Source organism: Pteropus alecto, unplaced genomic scaffold (assembly GCF_000325575.1).
Source record: "Pteropus alecto unplaced genomic scaffold, ASM32557v1 scaffold86, whole genome shotgun sequence".
Classification (NCBI taxonomy): domain Eukaryota; kingdom Metazoa; phylum Chordata; class Mammalia; order Chiroptera; family Pteropodidae; genus Pteropus; species Pteropus alecto.
Window position 1 is genome coordinate 24860520 of NW_006442109.1, and position 19582 is coordinate 24880101.

Consider the following 19582-nt stretch of genomic DNA (forward strand, 5'->3'; position numbering starts at 1 on the left):
ATCTAGAGAAGATGGTTTCTGTCCACAGAGAACAGACTCTAAAAGGCAGTTCTACCCATCACTGCTAGTGCATAACATCGAAATGAAGAGTTTGGTTTTCCAGGCTTAGGCCTTAATCGTGTACCAATCAGGGCACGCTCCGCCGTATTTGTCTTAATAGAACAATTTTCTGGTCTGCAAGCATTCATTGACTTGCTTGTGTTTTCTGGGGAAACAAATGCTTCCCTAGCTTTACGGTGTTTCAGGCAGAAGAAAAATAGCCAACCTGCCTTGCATCAAAGGCAAAGAAGGCCAGGGATGCAAGAGTGGCAATATAAGAAATAACAGAATTCCAGAGAGCTGAAAAGGCAGTACCCCCTCTCTAATGCACCCTCCCCTAACATCAACCCATCTGACCTAGAAAAGGCAAATGCTAGTCTGGTGCAAAGCCTTCAACAGACAACCCTCTTCTCTACATATTAGGTTCATTCACAACTCGCTTCTGTGTCAGAGAGGTCAAAATCATTTTTAGGCCATGAAAGTTGCTTCATTATTAATAGAATGTTATTTGTGCCAAATTTTTGTTTCTGTTCTGATGGTGCCTTGGGGTGACATCATTTTGAAAGGAGAAAATACATAGCATGTTATCTTACCCACTGCAGCAGCAGTCTTTGACGTAGGAAGGTTGGTGCAGTCCCCAATCCCAAACACATTTGGGTATCTCTTGTGCTGCAGAGTTTCTTTATCCACATCCACCCATCCAGCAGCATCAGCCACAGGACTCGTCTTGAGGACATCTGGTGGGCTCATTGGTGGTGTAACGTGAAGCATTTCATACTACCAAAAAAACCGAGAGCATTCAAATTTGTGTTTGGATTTCTACTGGCCCACAAGCTCTCCCCCCGTCTCCCTTACCCATGCACTGTACTATGGCTAGACAGAGCCTAAGCGATTAGTGCTTATATCGATTCATACCTTCTCTAAGATATTACAAGCTTCCTTGGAGTCTGGTGATAAAATAACTAACCATCTCTCGGTTGACATGGTCCTTCCACAGAATCCATGTGAGCCCTTTGGGAGTTGACATGGGGGAATCCAAGATATTGGAGTGAACTTCACTATGAACTTCACTAATATTCTGAAAGAACCTATTGATGTTTCCTATTGCTAAAACTGAAATGAAGGGGATGGTGTATTTCAGTTACTCTCTCCCTGATTCTTGGCTGTTGACTTGTAAAGTCTGGTACTGCAAAGAGGTGCTCAGAGTCCCTGAAACTCATAAAGGTCATGTTAGGAGCTGGTCTGTAAGTGCCATTCCCAAATATGGGTCAACTCTCAAAATAAAGGAAGCTGTCAAAACACCAACTTAAAATAAAGGGTGGTAAGAATATGGCCTAGCACTTTAGAGAAGGAGGGGTCTGATTCAGTATTGAGTTTACTGAACAGTGTAGAGGGCAGGGTGAATTTTTCCCCCCGAATATCTTTATCAAGGTTACCCTTGGCAATAGTACACTGACCCATCCCGATCAATTTCGATGGCTCATTTAATTGTTTTTATGTTTATGTCCAACTCTTCCACTTTTAGTAGTTCATCTTTTTCATTCTTTTTATTCAATAACATACCCAACCTCGGACCTACTCTCCTAAAGAGCCACCCAAGATTACCCTTAGAGGAGCACCAACCATGTGCAGCACTTTCTCTTCCTTAAGGTTAATTAAGCTTATAATTGTCTGAGAGTAGGAATAAATACAAGGCACCTTCCTAACTCCTAGTGCCATTGATGATTGCCAAGCCCCGATGAGGGCATAGGCCTCCTTATGGAAACCGGAGACTACTGACTCTCACAAGGTCGAGACTGTCTTACGATGCTAAAGTTTTCACCTTAATGAAATGTTTTTGTGAACATTTGAATCAATTTGAAATTGCTAAATAAAATTAGGGAGTACAAACTGGCAGTTACAAAATAGTCACAGGGATGTAAAGTACAGCATAGGGAATATAGTCAATAATATTATAATAACTATGGTGTCAGATGGGTACTAGAATTATTGGGGTGATTATAAGTTATATAAATGTCTAATCTCTAAGTTGTACACCTGAAACTAATATAATATTGCATGTCAACTATAATTTTTTTGTCTTTATTTTAAATTTTAAAAAGTTAGACATTTATACAATCCATGAAGTGATCCCCCCAATTACTCTAGCATCCATCTGGCATTACACACAACTATTACAATAATATTGACTACATACCCAATGCTAACTGTAACTTTTTTAAATTAAATATAAATTTCAAGAGTGGAATTGGGTCTGGAAAGACAATCTGCCCCTAAATCCTATAATTCAAAAAGGACACAAATATCTTCTTTCTTTACAATCCTCTTAGAAGAGCAATATTCATATATTTATCCATGTCCCTATCTGCAACCTCAACTATCCAGAACACAGCTGAGAACCTAAGCAAAAAAGACCAAACAACAAAATGAATTTCATGCGCTCAAGCTCACACACTTTGCTCATAAACGTATCCTTTGGTTCCTCACTCATGGCCCATTCACTTTTACTTTGCATAAAATTTAACATTTGGCTATCTCCGTTTCCAGCCAATAAAAAATTTCAAGCAGTAATTTAAAAGAGCTGAAGCTGGAGGGACCTCCGATGTCACTTATAACTTCTTGACAACTAGGAAGGAAGAAAACTGGAAAACCACAAAAAGGATACATACAAAATCAAAGAGCAGAGCAGTCTGAGAACCCTTCTGTAAGGAAATAACTAGCCTTGAACCACCAGTAGGTCCTTGGAACATAAGTACATAAGAGCTATTCAGAATTATGACCCTGAGCTGGGGCACCTAGATACTAGATCAGCCTAGAAATCCTGTGATACCAGAAAGCAAGAACATGCTCCAAAATTCAACAGGGACATGTCACAAGGACATAGGCAACATCTTGACCAAATCTGGGGCAATTTGAGCACCAAAATAATTAGGGACCATAATGAATTATAAACCATTGCATAAAAAAAAAACCACAACAACAACAACAATTTATGAGTTCAAACCAATAATGAATTAATTAAGAGAGAAGGGAGGGCTTTTACTGACAGAATGCCAAGGGCCTACTGGTAAACATGGAGAAAATGTTGGAAAATCATCATTTTGCAACCACCACAGTAGAGATTGGATTAGGCAAAAATCATCAGTGGATGCAAAAGCCAGGAGGAAACTTTAATGAGGAGTAAGGTGTCTGTCTGCATGGTTTTAAAGTGTCTCTCCATAGACTTCTTATTAGTAGCAAGGGAGAAAAAGGATAATTACACAGTGGGGAAACTGGGCCATATCTTGAACAGTGATCAAAATGAACACCATCAGTGAGGGGAAGAGGAACATTGTGTGCTATCAAATGTGTTACCCTAGAAGGACACAGCATTGCTTATGCAGCATTTCAGTCTAAAAAGCATAGCCTGAAACGAATCACAATATAGACAAACCCCAATTGCGGAACATTCTATTAAAACTAAAAGTGGTGGGAGTGGGACTGTATTATTTTGAAGTGCCAGTGTCATAGGAGACAAAGAAAGGCTCTGGAAACAGTCCAGATTAAGGAAAGATAAAGAGACATCACAGAAATGCAATACCTGACTGCAGTCTGGGTTCTGTCCTGGAGGAGAAAAGGTACTATAAACGCTATTGACAAAACAAAAACAAAAACAAAAACAAAAACAAAAACTCTTAAATACAAATGTTAGATTAAAATATTATATCTGCACTAAATTTACTGAGTTGGTAGCTGTACTGTGGTTGTGCACAAGAATACCCCTATATCTTAGGAAATTTACAGTGAAGTATTTAGGGGTAAAGAGTTATGATGTATGTAACTTACCTTTAAATGCTTTGGGGAATGGGCAAGGTAGAGGAAGAGAAATTAAATCATAAAGCAAATGGGATAAAACTATATTAAGTGAATCTAGGTAAGGGCTATATACAGCTTTCTGGTATATTATACATTTACTATTTTTATTTTTTTCAACTTTCTCCAAGTTGAGATTATTTCCAAATAAAAGTTTTTAAAAATTATGACCTTGAATCATCAGTAACATTTTAAATGATAGCCAATTTACTCCACGGTTAAGGTGTGTGCAATAGATTCATAAAGAGCATGAGCTAAAAATCTTAAAATGTGAAGTTTTGATGTTTAGAAGATTAGTCTTTGGTTCAATTCAAAATTGCTTTTTATGGAACCCTTCATTCCTCTAAAAATGGTGAATGAATAAAATATGACTGTGCACTGTTTTCTCATTGCTAACAGTTCTTGCCAGAATGATATAAGCAAATGATTCTTCCATGCAGGCGTCTCCAGACACCTTTTCATCTTGTTCTTAATCTTTGCATACCTCTCCAAAAGTACTTCCCCACTCACTGAAGGAGAAACAGACACGTAGAAGCCAAGGCAATACACAAAGCCTAGATGTTTCCCTATAGGGTGCAGAGCTTTCAAGGAGTGTTAAGTGCTTCCTTTTATGCATGGGTGAAAGATGTTTAAAGACAGCTTCTTCCAGAAGTGAAAGATACCCATGCCATAAACTGAGACAATCGCCAGATCCTGCATTTAAGAAAGACTTTCCTGAACTCTAGGCAGTAAATGAAGTTATAAAATATTTGGCTGTGTCAAGTGACTCCATGCCAAGAAAAGGAGAGACACAAAACAGGATAAAAATCTAATTGGTACCAATAGATAAACACTTCTTGACTGCCATGGACATAGCCTCTTACTTCTTTCTCTTCCCCACTCATTTTGGTCTACCTTCTCCCCTATCACTGTCCTAAGATGCTCATTGTAACCAGCCTCCCCCAGCACACAATGATGGAGGACAGGGAAGCAGGATCCGCGGTGTCCCCTGCATCTATGACACTGTTCAGCTGACAGCTTAACCCTGCCACTCACCGAAACCACTTGGGTCTCTCCAGGCTTATCCAGGTTCTCAAAAACAGCCTCTTGTTTATCAGCTCGGACTTCAATGAGGTTTTGCTTGTAGTTAACAGTGAGGTTCCTCTCCTTGATGATCTTCTGCAGGGCATCTGCATACTTCTTAACCCCAAAAATCACTCCAAGAGAAGTGTTGAAAATGATATTGGCCTTAGATCGCTTCCCTGTCTAAGAAAAAAGAAAGAATAGAAACAACCAACACCAACACATTACTCCAGCCACGTTTTTTGTTTGTTTTTGTTTTAACCTAAACAAGAATTAAAAGAGACCTGAAAAGAGACCTTGCCAGCTTTCCCCATCACTATACCCTGGTGGGGTAAGGTGTGGACCAATTCGCTGCCTCCTTATTTTCTGTCAATAATACAATAACTAAGTACACAGTTGAGTAGCGGGGGTAAGGTGGGCACTGTTCAATTGAAGGCCAGGTAAAAACAGAGTTGGATTGCTTATTCACATATACATTTGTTCATTCACTCAATACTTATTTACTGAGGTTCCACAGTTGGCCAGATACTGCTCTAGGTGCTAAGGGGACAGCAGCAAACAAGACAAAGCTCCCATGTCCCCTTGGCTCATACACTCTAGTCACTGTTCATGTTTCCAAGAGGCTAGTATTTGCCCAAACACCTAAAACAGAAATTTCTCTCAGGTCATCCAAGAACTGAGAAAAAAAGAGTTAGGCAGAGAATTCCCAGGAGGGAAGAAACAGCTGGTCTCTTACTCTTTTCCTTTGTTCAGCTCCATTTGGGATTTGCTCATCTGGATCTCACTATTTGAAAGAACTTAGATAGGTAAGAACCTCCAAAGGCTGTGCCAGCCTGGAATTCTCATGACCCAGAACGGCCTTTCCCAGAAACGACTGAACTATTCCCTTATTCCCTGCCCCATGAGGTTTATGTGACTCAGGTGAAAGCCTTCCCAGTGCCAGGTTCCAAGCACACATTCAAGCCCTCTCCAGTCCCATCTTCCCTTCCCCTTCTCCCCACCTGCCCCTTTACAGAACCACAGGATGCTTTGAATTCTGCCACTGTCTCAGGTAAAACCATGCTTTGGTAAACCAAATGTGACATTCCACACAAGGGCAAGAGGGCAAGGGCAGCTTACTCTTGCTTCACACCATGTGTTCTTGAGCTGCAAACACCTGCTCTGACACAGAAAATGTTTGAGGGATGCTGAGAAGACGATCCCATCCAAATATCTCTTTCCACTGAGGTTTGAAGTTCTATGTGAACAACTTTTTGCCTTTAGAATTGGCATTTTGCCTATTTTACTCCTAAAAATGTATATCAAGAACCAGAAAATATTCATAGCCTTGAACTTGAGTGGGAGCAGTTGAGGATATTATTATGTATAAAAATGAACAACTGTCTCATCATATGGAAATATTTAAACAATCTCTACCATATCTCCCCAGTAGACTTTTATGCATACATTAAAAATATGTTACAAAAACTATTTAACATGTAACACATTTAAATTTGTATGTACAATATGATTATAACCATGTTTAAAAAAACACATAGAAAAAAATGGAAGGCCAAGTTAAATTGATGACAGCAGCTAAATTAAAACAATTGAGTTATGACTTCTTCCTTTTTTCAATTTTATAAACTTCAATTATAATTTTGTATGCATATAATAAAATTTAAAAATAGAAAAGGTATTTTGACATGGATAAAAATAGAATTCTGGCAATCACTGAATTAGCACCATCTGCCCCCAATCCTTTGTCACTGTCCCTGGAAAGGAAGCATACCTTCCTGAAATAGGCTTCTGATAAATACATGATCTTCTGTGGGGCTCCAGCACACTTTATCGGAGTATTTGGGAACGTAAAAATGGCATTTCCCTCCTTGAAGTCCTGCAGAGCTTTCCATGTCTTCTCTACTGTCCTAACCGAATAATTAGACCCTATTTTGGGATGGGCAAAACCTTCAGGTAGGCCTTTAATCTGCAACAAAGCACACGAAGAAAAACATTTTGACCAAAGTGCAAATGGCTTTAGAGTCCTTGCTCTTTGCCGTGTTTACAACCTCACAAGCATTTCAGTACAATTATTAGCCCCCAGTACTCACACACAATGGAGAAGGCAGGTGAGTGAGGGATCTGCTAAGATCAATGCTATAACATCTGGAGTCACCAGCCAAGCTGCAGATTGAGCTCAGACCAAGGGAACTCCTCTGCCTTGAGACCATGATCTGAATATGTCTCCTCTCACCATCAGAGTCAGGAGAAAAAATCAGCCATATTTCCTTTTAAGAGAACCAGTTGCCTTACTGGGAAGAAGAGTGACAGGTAGAACCAAGAGCCACACTGTCAATAAGAGCAAACTTAAATTACCCTTCATCAGGTTGTACCAAATAAAACTCTTAGTAAAAGCAGGTAATTACAAACACGAACTTGGGAACCCCACAGACCTGGCTTGAGTCCAAGCTTTTCCACTTATGAGTGTTGTGACCCAGGGTAAATTACCTAATATCTCTAAGCCAGCGGGTCTCAAATCATGGCCTTCAGACCAGCAACACCAGCACCACCTGGGAACTTGCTGAAAATGTACATTCTCAGGCCCCACCCCACACCTACTGAATCAAGAATTTGGAGACAAGCCCAGAAATCTGTTTTAATAGGTCCTCAAGGTGACTGTGATGCACAGTGAGGCTTGAGAAGCTTGTGTTCATAATATGCAAAATGGGGATAAAAGTAGGGTTGTTGGCAGGAGTAAATGAGACCATGTGTGTAAAGTGCTTCGAAAAATGACATGCACACAGTAAGTGCTCAGTGTTAGTGTATTTCTGCCAGTAAGATTAACTGGATACTTGTCTTAAATGTCTGAAGATTCACAGAATGCAGTAAAGATGGCAGAGACCAAGTTAAGAGACTCAGGCACCAGTTCTTCTAGAAAGAGCAGGAAACCCTCAAAAAAAAAAAAACAGTCATAAGATGAGCTGGTCCTTCAGAACCTCCCTAAGCTGTCTTCCATAACATAGGGCCATAACCTTCAGAGTCGCTTGACACTTATCCCTCAGGTCTCAAAGAAACAGAGTCCTATGGTTTCCTCCATAATACTCAATGGTAAGTGCAACTCTTCCTTTGATTATTGATCATAACTCCTGCTGCAGTTTAAGTGGTTGTAATATTAGCAGTTTCAACAATGATAATTTACTATTATAAAATCACCTTACATTTTAATGTTTCTGCAGTTTCACCTCTATGCTAATATTGGATATTCACTGTACTCCTCGGAGGGAAATATTATTCACTCATAGACATACATAAGGAAACCGAGGTAGAACAGGGTTTAGAGACTTACCTAGAATCTTACAGAACTAGAAACTGAGGCCCCTGACCACTGCCTAGGGCTCTTCCCACAGGACTTCCATACTTCCTGGTTCCCAAAGCAAAACTCACTATCCAAGCAATAAAAAAATAGCTGATCTCTTATCATCTTCATTGTTTCTCTCTAGTCTGAAGAAGCTGTTGTTAAGGGGAAAGGTGCCATAAGGTAGTAACCAAGCTCCTTTTAGTGAGACCTGGTCTACAGGGCAGTTCTTGATGCCTCATCCAATCCAAGGTGCTTCTCTGGGAACTCTAAAGCAGAGAGAGCAGGGGAATCAGAGGAAGAGATGAGATCTGATCCCTACTTTGGCTGCACAGTAATAGGCTGTATGCTGGACGCTGTGGACTGTCCTGTCCCACTGATCAGGCCAGTGATCAGGACACTGCTTGGTGTACACCCCATGGAGCTGGTGGGAGAAAGAAGCAGGAACAGCCGGGCAGAGAGAGGCTGCCCAAGGTCCAACAGAACCCAGACTGGAGATCTAGCCCTTCTGGAGGCTCAACTACATTCCTGTCCTGGAGATCCAGACACCTTGGTATACTCATCAAATAAGTCCTCTTTTTATTTACAAAAATCTGAATAGTTTTCTATTGTCTGCAATCAAAGAGTATGAGGTAACAGAGTAGCTTCAGTTTCCTCAGCTCTTAAGTGGAGATAAAAATACCTATCTCACAAGTAATTGTAAGGAATCAATATTAGATTCCTGGCATGGTCCCTGCTACATAGTATAGACTCCATAATAATAGCTACTTTTAAATTTTATGGTTTCTTGGTTTGTTGCAAGAAGCTGCTAAGGATTCTCAGCACTGATCTCTTCAAACAGTCCTCCTCACATGGCACTGGGACTCTCGAGTGGACAGTACCATGGAGATGCACCATTTTGGCTAAGTCAACACTTCTGGGGCTCTTTTAAGAGACATGGACCTCCCAGATGTTGTAATTGGCACCTTTCTCCATACAGTCTACTCCATAGCTTGATATTATGAGAGACTCAGGACCATGGCACCATGACTCAAATTCATCCCAACCTTCACACTAACTCATGGCTTCTTTGAACCTTCACAGAACACACCCAGGACACTGCCACCACCCTCTGCCACATGTCACAATTCTGAGTTTTTATGCAAAAACATACTTCAAAAACCCTTACTGAAAACCAACTCAGATGAGGCCCTTGCCTGTATCACATTACTGAAGCTTGTGACTTAGTTATCACTATACTTTATGTGCTTCAACTATTTATCCAGAGTCCCCAACAAACTTCTGGAAACCATAATTATTGACTTACTCCATGATGTTTTAGAAAACTAAACTTGAATCTCACAATTGTCAGACAGCATCTGGCTCCATAGCTCACTGAAAAAAGAGATCTAAGGAACTTCTAGGGTAGTATTTATTTTGTCCGTCACTTTGTACCAAAAAACCAGCTTCTACATAGCAAAACCCAGAATTCCTTCTAGCTTCTGATAAACTAACTGCTGGTATTTAACCCTTAAAGTCTGCTTAAAAATTCATAATCTAAATCTACTTTCAGAGGAAAATTTACTCTGTAATACAACCCACTCAGTCCTATATAGAAAGGTAGCTTTCTTATAAGTGTGGAAAAGGCTGCCCTTTTGCAAGAATTTCCATTAAGTCATGGACATGCTTAACTCTGATTAAAGCTGAGAGCTATATCATATTATCATTGACAGAATCTTAGAGAACTTTAAAAAAAAAACATAAAAATATTGCTGAGAAAAACTAGGAGAGAATTTCTTAATAATTTTTCTTGTCAAAATGAATATAAAGCCACTAAATGCAGTTTAATCTTGGCATAAATAAGTCAGTGAACACAGAAGAAGTTTAAAACAGTACCTTCTCGTAGTCCAGCTGGATTCCAAGAGCAATAATAAGATATTTGTAGGAGATCTGCAATACAAAACAATGCTATTTTAGATCAAGATCCAAAAAATGTAAGTCCAAGGGCTGACCCTGGCCCCAAATGTGTGTGGCCAACATCATGTTTCCATTTTTTAATGTGAATGACTTGTGTGGGTGGGTGGCGGGCAGAGCAGTAGGGAGAGACTCACATACAAGTTTTTGCCATCACGGCCACTGTTCTCTGATGCCCCACAGCTCAGTGCTTCACAAATATTGTATAACCTGCCCATCTTCTGAGGGCTTAAGACTCCACAGCGAAGAGTCCACACTTTTTGTGCAGTGTTTGTGTTAACATCTTTTCAAGTTGAGGAATGGTAGAAGGACTTTCTAATCTTAAAAACAATCGACTTTCCTTAAAATCTATGAGGTACTGTATAAATCCCAAGGAAATCTGATCTGTCATATGGATGGATCAGTATCATAACTGAGAAACTGCTCTTTTGAGTGTCATTGAAAAGGATGCGATACAATGTGCCTGATTTTATTTAATGATCTGTTTGGAATTTTAAGTCCCCTCTTTCAATATGAGCATTGTGATTATTCATACTGAGAGCAAACGGCTCTATATTTATCATGATAGAAATGTGGGTTTAGTTAGGATCATGAGGAAGACACGTTGAAGCTATAAAGTGTAAGCAAAAAGGATGGAAAGTAAAAAGACTTGCCTAGAAAAATGGAGATGGAGAATGATTGCGATGAAAGTCAGGAGCCCAGAAAGAAGCAACAGGTATGAATGTCTCCCTCTTCTACTAAATAGAGAAGCAGAACACATAAGCTGATCAGATCACAGTTGAAGAGAAGGGATTCCAAGACACGAGACAACTTGGCTCAGACTAGGGAGTCAAGAGGAGCAAGTCATTGAAAGAGTCCTTGCCCTGGGATCCAGAAGATTCATCTCCATGGTCACTTCTGCAGTGAGGCTTTCCTTTGACTCTCTTCCTCCCCGCTGACCCCTTCTGGAAGCTCCCTTAGCACAGTGTACATAATGCTTATAGCACTTGTCGTGTTATATAGCAACAAGGTCCTCCCCCATTACATTGGACATGCCTAGAAGATAAAGGTTATGTCTTATTCTTTATATTCCTAGAATCCAGCATAGCCACTAAATTAAACTGAGGAATTCAGTAACATTTGTTGGATGGATGAATGGTTGGATGATTGATTCCCGTTCCTTGTGAAAAATACAATTTATCGAAGTGGATAGATAATATATACATCATCACCCATATGATTTGCCTATCCATAGACAGTGGGTACCCGGAAATTACTTGTTCTGTAGGAAAATGTACCAGGCCCATTAAACAGCTGACTGAACTGTGTTGAGTCAGAGGTGGCATGGGGTCTGCGGGTGATGATATACAGATAAAACATATGAACACCATCAACAAGGAAAGCCTTTGGTTTGTGCGTGCCTTGATGGTTCTATTAGAGCCATAACACTGATTATTTTTTAGGACTAGTAATAACGGATAAACTTAAGATCATGAAAAAAAGTGTTAAGGAAGAATAAACCCTAAAGTGGCAAAGAATGAAAAGAAAGCCTCAAGTCTTTGAATGAGTTCAAATTTCCAGGCTAGATGATCTAAACTCTAAAGAATTGCAAAAACGTAGACATGACTTTTTTGCAATTGCAGAAAAAAGTGCAGACCTTGCCAGAAGGCTAAATATGGGCAAATATTCTAATTTCATACAAGGAGTGGGGGAGGTAAATTCTGAAACTAACAACTTAATAAATAGGATGTTCATCCATTTCAAAATTCTAGTCCCATCTATTAAATAGATATCTCTTAGTAATTTAGATAAAGAAGAGCATCAACATAGGTTCACAGATTGTAAACTTGCTTTCAGTCAGCAGTCTAGAACTATGCTGGCACATAGTGGGTACTCAATAAATATTTCCTTTTCCTTTTTTGTATTCTTTTAAAAATAATAATAGCAACATTTCTTGAGCATCCACTTTATTCAACCAAGATGATATCTCCCATGAGATGCAATATGCAGATTTCTGATAGCTGACTATGGAATACCTTTGCTTTAAAAATCTTGGAAGAAAGTGCCACCCGTTTTTACCAACTTCTTCCCCAGCCCTAAATCAAGACAACTTCCCTAAGGGTCTAAGCCTGAGCAGTCTAAGCAGGGCTCAGAAGTGAGGACACCTATTAGTGCCTCTCATTCTTAAGAGATGAGACAAGTTTACGATCCTTAAGATGAGCACAAACACAATCACAGAGGGCTCTGAGCTATTCCTGTAATGTAAAGGGGTCTGATCAAGGAGGCAACTGTATCAGAGGGGTGATGTGGGTTATAGGACACAAGTCTCCTGGCCCCATGAGCTGGCAGCAGACTGGAAAGTGAAATGAATGCCAAAGTTCAATTTTGTGAACTGAGAACGATATTGTGTTTAATTCAGTCTGCTCCCCAAGAGATGCTGAAGGAAATAAGGAAGTTCATCAAAGGGGACGGCGGGGGGGCGGTGGCGGGGGGGAATAAAACAAAGTTTTAATTTAATTAAAATAAACAATTATTATATATTAAATATATACTAAATATTAAATATTATTTATTTATTTTAGGATAAGGGAAGCCTTAACTTGACAGTGGATCATGTGAAAAAATGACCCAGAGGTTTGAACTGATCTCAAGCACAGCATGAATCAGCACTGTGGCAACTTGTTGCTAAAAAGGCAAATGCTAACTTAGGCTATATCCAGTTGTGGGGCAGAATGGTGCCACTCTGTTCTGGGCTGTTCTATAGAGTTGCTTACTCTGCCAGGCACCTATTTCATGGAGGTACTAACAAACTAGACGATGTCTAAAGCAGGGTAAAGAGGGTGGTTGGGGGACTGTAGATCTTGAAATATAAGGAAGAGTTGAGAAAAGTAGGGATGAGAGGACAAGTCTATCTGATGAGAAGACTGACACAGACTATGAGAACCATCTTAAAATAGTTGAGGGTTTTCTCCACAGAAAACAGAAAACATCCTCTCCACACTACATAAAGAACAAGGAACGAGACAGGAGGTATTAAGTCCAATAACAAACACCCTGGGAGCCCGAGAAAGAATAGGAAAGGTTATGAGAAGGTGCATTCTGACCCATTAAAGGCAGAACTTTCATATAATCTGTCTAAGAAATGAAGAGGGATAATGTTAGAGAACTCCTTGACCTTGAGATGTGTAAATACCAACTAACTTTCAATTCAACCCCCCCACCTCAACATGTCCCAATCCCAATTACTTGGCTCTATTATTTTTCATTATTATTCATCACCTTCTAACACACTATATAACATACTTATGTCTATTGTTTATTGTATGTCCCCCTCCACTAGAATATAAAATCCAGGACAGTCAGGACTTTTGTCTGTTTTTGTTCATTTCTATGTGCCTAAAACTGTACCTAGCTTACGGTAGATGCTTAATAAATATTTGTGGAAAGGGGAAGGGAAGAGAAGCCAGGAGACAGGCAGGTAATCTTGATCAGTGTTTAAGGAGAGGCTACACAGAATCTCTGAACTCCTTAAAATTAATGCAAAGTTGGGACTATATTTGCATTTTTCTAGAACAGGCTTTTACCAGGTACTCAAAAAATCCATGACCCAAGGAAAGGTTAGGAGCGCTCCTGCCCAGAGGAAGGGGTCGACTTGAAAATCTTTCAGATTGCCACCGACTCTCGAATTCTGCAATTCTGTTTAAATGCTAGAGTGCCTGATTCAGCGGGAGAGGGAGCACTATATTAAGACCAATAACACCCTGAGGGCCCAAGAACCGTGGGAGCCTGGAACAGGCAGGGTGCAGCATAATGGCCGCTCTGCCTGCTGCTGCCATGGGCTCAGCAGCACAGGAGAGGACATGACGTTGCAGATGGCTTCTGAGCCTGTCGTCTCAGCATCCTGCTCTCATCCCCTTAAACACAGGGGCGACAGTTGCTGAAAAGCTGTGATCCCTGGGTGGTGGCAGTGGGAGGAGACTTCTAAATGGTGCTAAGCAATTAAGAGCCTCAAGCTTCAGCAACAGCAATTCTCCTTAGCCCTGGCACAAACCTCAATGTCATGCCTGTCTCTTACAACAGGAGTCCCCAAACCCTGCCCCCACCCCCCGCCCCCAGCCACAAACCTGTACTGGTCTACGGGCCTGTTAGGAACTGGGCCACACAGCAGGAGGTAAGCAGCGGACAAGCAAGATAAGTTTCAGCTGTATTCACAGCCCCTCCCCAGCACATCACCGCCTCAGCTCCACCTCAGATCATCGGGCATTAGATTTGCATAGGAGTACCTGTCCCTGGTGCCAAAAAGGTTGGGGACCACTGCCAACTCTGGCACAGCTCTCCCTAGTGTGACTGGGATGGATATTTTCCAACATCCCCTTCCTCTGGGAGTTGAGCTGTCAGGTAGAGAAGCTGGCTATTTCAGAGGGGAAAAGAGGAAGGTGCCTGCTATTTTAACATATAGCAGTAGTATTTGATCAGTAAGCATGCAGGTGCAAGATACTGTGTCAAGCAATAGGGCAAAGAGTGGGTGTTCACAAATACTTGTCTTAGTTGCTCATTTATTAACCCAACATCACTCAGCCCTTCCTTCTGTCCCCTCCTCCATTCACCACACACCCTCCCGTCTCATGTATTAAACACATACACATGCACGCATATGCATGTATATCACCCTCTCAACCATGAAGTTGTCCAGTCTGGTAACAGCCGTGCATTCCAAAGAAGCCCTCAGATTAGCAAAAACCAAAGGACCCCAGGGGTTACCTCCTTGCCGCTGTCTGTGTGGATGCAGCTCTTGTCTGGGTTCAGTTCAACCACTCTAGCTTTGATCCACTCTACACCGGATGGAATCACACTCGCTGTGGGTTGAACAGACGAGGACAACTGTTTGGCACCAGCGCCCACCAGCGTCCAAATTGGCTGGTAGAAATGTCTCTGAAAAACAAAGTATTTGGGGATTCATTTCAATCTGAGGCTGATTAAAAGGGTCATAACTAAAGGTCCATGAGCTAGACTCTCTCAGTTGCTCCTTCCTGAAGCCCTTGGAGCATCACATAGTAAGTCTCCAGGCTGGTCTTCCCTGTCCCTCTTCCCACTGGTGTCTCCTATTATATTAAGCTCTGAAGGGCAGTCACCTACACAAGAATTCTGCCCGTGGAAAACACAGACATGCCCCATCAACCTGTTCCCCTTCTTCTCTTTTCTCAGAGGTTTTACACCCAAAGCCTATAGGCACCAAATGCTACCCCATAATGCAACATATGCCTAAACTTCTACAATTTTCTGGAATTTTCTTGCTTCAGATGGTCCACTCTTGATTTGAGTTAGTTGTGAAAGCTCTTGACTCCAGGGCAAAGGGCAGATTGGATTAATGGCCTCTGAGAATTCCAGTTCACTCATGGAGTGGACTGAGGGACCAAGAGCTCTCAATACTGCCAAAACGCCTGACTGGACAGAACTGCCAAAGCCCACAGAGAGGTGAAGGGAACACGAGGAACAGCTTTGCAATCTCCCTACAGCCATTAATGGATGTGATCCAAGAGGACAGGGGGCAGAGGTCTCCAGTTTTGAGAGTGCAACAACTTCAAGTCCATTTGCAACAGAAAAAGAAATGAAAACACACGCTCGGATTTTTTTTTTTTTTTTGACTATGAATAAGCATCAGTTCCGGCAATCACTAAACCAGACACAGGAGGGAACGTGCCAACTGCCTGAGCCACCTGCCTGAGCCACTGGCAGCTCCTTTGAGAGACTCCTGTCCTACCCTTCTTCACAAGACAGGGCAGATGTGATTCTGGCCTCCTGAACTGTGCCCAGTGCCTCAGAGGAGTCTGTCTCGTTACAAAGAGTAGCCCTTGTTCATGGGTTAGCTATAAACCCCACAGCCACCCGACACAGCTCTCAGATTACTGTCGTTTAAAATGATGTCTCTGAATTAAAATTACTTTAAAAAGGGAAGTGACAGAGAACACCCTCTAGTCTCCTCTCAGATCACAGCATACCAGTCAGAGATTGCACCAAAGCCTGGGCAGCCTCATTCGCTACTGGAGAGACTTCTTGAAAAGGAATGTGCCGTCCTCGCCCTAAACTCCCCACCAAACAGGCACCTAATCCATTTTGTTTTTCCCTTCCAAGGATACAGCTCCCAACTGGTACCTACCTGGTTCCTTAGAAAACAGGCAAAACACCAAAAATCTTAAATATTTTTCTAAAGCTTTTGGACAATCTTAAAGTGTTTTCCCTCCTGGCGTCTGCTGCCTTTTTCTGCCTTATAATCTGTTTATAATTCTTTGCACTTAAATTTCTGAAACCCACTGACACCTTCCCAGAGGCCTCTCTGTCCCCTCAACTCATCACCCTTTTTCTCCAGACTGGAAAGAGATAGGAAAGTATAATGACCATTGATTTTCCTCTAGACATGACATTGGAAGTGGAGGGTTTCGTGGGTTGAATCGTCTCTCCCAAAAAAGGTAGGCTGCAGTCCTAGCCCCGGAACATGGAAATGTGACCTTATTTGGAAATAGGGTCTTTGTAGATACACTCAAGTTAAGATGAGGTCACACTAGGTTAGAGTGGGTCCTGAATCCAGAGACTAGTGTCCTGATAAGAAGGTCAGGTGAAGACGCCATGTGAAGAAGAACACAGAGCAATGCAACCACAAGCTAAGGAACACCGAGGACTGTGCACAACCACCGGAAGCTACAAGAAAGGCATGGACAGATTACCCTCCTCTCCACAGCCTTAAGGGGGAGCTTAGCCCCTGTTAACACCTTGGTTTGGGGCTTCTAGCTTCCAGAATGATGCGAGAATAATTATCTATTGTTTTAAGCCACTTGGTTTGTGGTAATTTGTTATGGCAGCTTTAAGAAACTCATACAGAAAAGAAGATAAAAAGCCAAGAGATTTGTCCTCTCTCTCTTCTTCCCTTTACTTTCTCCAATCCTTTTGGACTGCTGCTTTTTGTGCCCAGAAGGAGAAACACTAAGCCAGGACATGACAGCCCAATGCCTGACTGTCATCCCCACCGCACCCCACCCCGCTAGCACACATACTCACACGCATGCCCACACGCACTCAAAGGGGGCGGCTTACCTCACTGGGCTCAATGATGGCCACATTCTCTGCGCCCACTCTCCTCTTCATACGGGAAGCCATGGTGATCCCACCGCTGCCCCCACCCAGCACCAGCACCTCATAGTGGTTCTTGGCTGCTAGGCCGGCCCCTGTGTGCAGCTGAAGTGAGTCAGCCTGCTGAGCACCCAGCCTGAGGAAGCAGGCAAAGAGCCGGGCACGGGGGCTGGACACCACGGCGACCAAGGGAGTCATCTTCACACTGGATCAGGCTAGAAGAGAATAGACGAGGCTATGAGTAAGGAAGGTGCCGCTATGCAACCAAAACATTTTCTTTCCGGAGGCAGGGGGACTGGCATTTGGCCAGCTCCAGCTGGTGCCCACCATCTTCCCTTTGGACCACCTTCCCATCTGGCTGTGGCCCAAGCCTCCAGAGAGTGCAACTAACACCTGGCTAAGTTTTCCATTTCTCCCCTTCCTCCTTCTGTCAGGACATCTAGGACGTTGAACCAGGTAAGGCTTTTGAGTTATTTCTAATAGTTTGCCTGTACCCATCTTTATCTATCCAAAAATTCTAGGGCATCCTGTGGTTGCATCTAGCTGTCACCCATTCCTTTCTCAGGCGCACAGCTCAACTCTTTGGCTTTTGAGTCCATCAAAACTGTTTGAGTCCACAGACAGACGTGTACTGAAGCAGTAGTCCAGCATGAAACCCACCTCCTGCAAATCAGAGTTCAAACCAAGGTAATCAGGGCCTCGGCCCGGCTTAGAGCTTCGGCCCCGCTCACAGCCTCCTGGCTCTGCATGCCCAGTAACCCGAAATTCGATTAAATCACAGGCTACAGACATGCAAACAAAGGCCCTCCACACCTTTGGCAATTTCAACCAGATGATAAAAAAGTCATAAAAGGAGCCCTGCCTGGTATCATAAAGTTATATGTTATGTAAAGAACCTACACATGCTGACCAGTCTTTTATTATAACCAACCAGTAAACAATCTCTCCTTAATAGTTCCACCAAGAGACAGGCCTAACCTTTAGGAAAAGGCGTTTCTGCTCTGAGCAGTTAGTGCTTTGGCAGTGAGGAAATGAAGGCTCCTCAGAAACAGGCCTTTGCTTCCTTCCATCCACAGACCAGGCCTTACATCTTGGATACTATCTTCTGGTATAACTTGAAGGGCCCAGACTCACAATACCTTCCTCCTTGGTGTTACAGTGTCCCCAATTCCACCATCAAGCTCAGTCCTCCGTGTTGACACTGCTCCAGAAACCTTTTATTCGAATGCAAAGACCCAGATGAGGATAACACTTCTAGCTGCTCAAGTCACTACGTTCTTAATGGGAACAATTTCATTATGTCATTTCCACACCCTTCACCTCCCACCAACAGGAGAAAAGGAAGGCCACAGGAGGGGATTAGGGAAGGCTGAGAAGGAAAAGGGCCCGTGGGGAAGGGAAAAGTGACTGGGAGTGGGAAGCAGGAGGCAGAGTGAGGATTAACTTGTCAGTGTTTGGCGCCCTGATGACTTCCTCAACATTTCAGATCTGAGAAGCGACCCAGAGATTTGGGGGCCTACGGAAAGTGGGGCGGGTTCACACATTGTTGCTGCAAATTTAAAATAAGCATGACCCTTCTCGAAAACAACATTGACCATCCTTCGACCCTGCATTTCCATTTCTGGGCCTCCGGTCTAAGGAAATAACCTCTAATACTGAAGAAGACAAACCTTTACAAAGATATATCTCACATATTCATTCATAATATGGTCAACCCTCAATTACTGATTTGTAGATGGGATCTCATTATGCCCCATATGAGATCCAATCTACAAACCAGTAATTGAGGGAAAGCTCAGATCCCAGACTATTTCAAACAAAGGTTAATTTATGATTTACTTCAATTTAATACTGGGAGTGGAGGTAGAGATAGCACTCTGAATGTCAAAACTTTGGGGAAAGGTTAAGTAAAATGTGGTTACACAAGATGATTATGTAATGGCTATACAAAGGCCTACAGAAGTATTTCAGAACTATGTTTACAAAGAGCATATAAAATGCTTAGGTTATGATTCGTATACAAAGTGGAAATATAATATGAGTTCAACTACATAAGAGAAAACGCACTGAAAAAAGATAGCAAGATTTTAACATTGGGCGATTGGTTTTCTCTGGGTTTTAGAATGGATTATTTTGCCTCTTCTTTTCTGTATTTTACGAAATTTCTACTATGTACATATATTAACGTTGTAATGATGAAATCTTTTGATGGTAATAACTAACATATATTAGGTCCTT

At 41.9% G+C, this 19582-nt stretch overlaps 1 protein-coding gene across 4 annotated transcripts in view; it reads right to left on the reverse strand.

Annotated features, from left to right (window-relative positions):
- SQOR (sulfide quinone oxidoreductase) overlaps nt 1–19582 on the reverse strand; it is a 36774-nt gene that overhangs the window by 5975 nt on the left and 11217 nt on the right. For 2 of the 4 annotated variants that reach the window (XM_025038913.1, XM_025038914.1), the window contains 7 exons: nt 18484–18558; nt 17309–17559; nt 14981–15151; nt 10163–10216; nt 6725–6919; nt 4927–5136; nt 633–816 (listed from right to left, as the gene is read on the reverse strand). In XM_025038913.1, coding sequence (XP_024894681.1) covers nt 633–816; nt 4927–5136; nt 6725–6919; nt 10163–10216; nt 14981–15151; nt 17309–17542 — 1048 coding nt within the window. In that variant the 5' untranslated portion in view covers nt 17543–17559; nt 18484–18558. The remainder of the gene's footprint in view (nt 1–632; nt 817–4926; nt 5137–6724; nt 6920–10162; nt 10217–14980; nt 15152–17308; nt 17560–18483; nt 18559–19582) is intronic. The other 2 variants (XM_006920400.3, XM_015595870.2) reach the window with 1 other exon arrangement.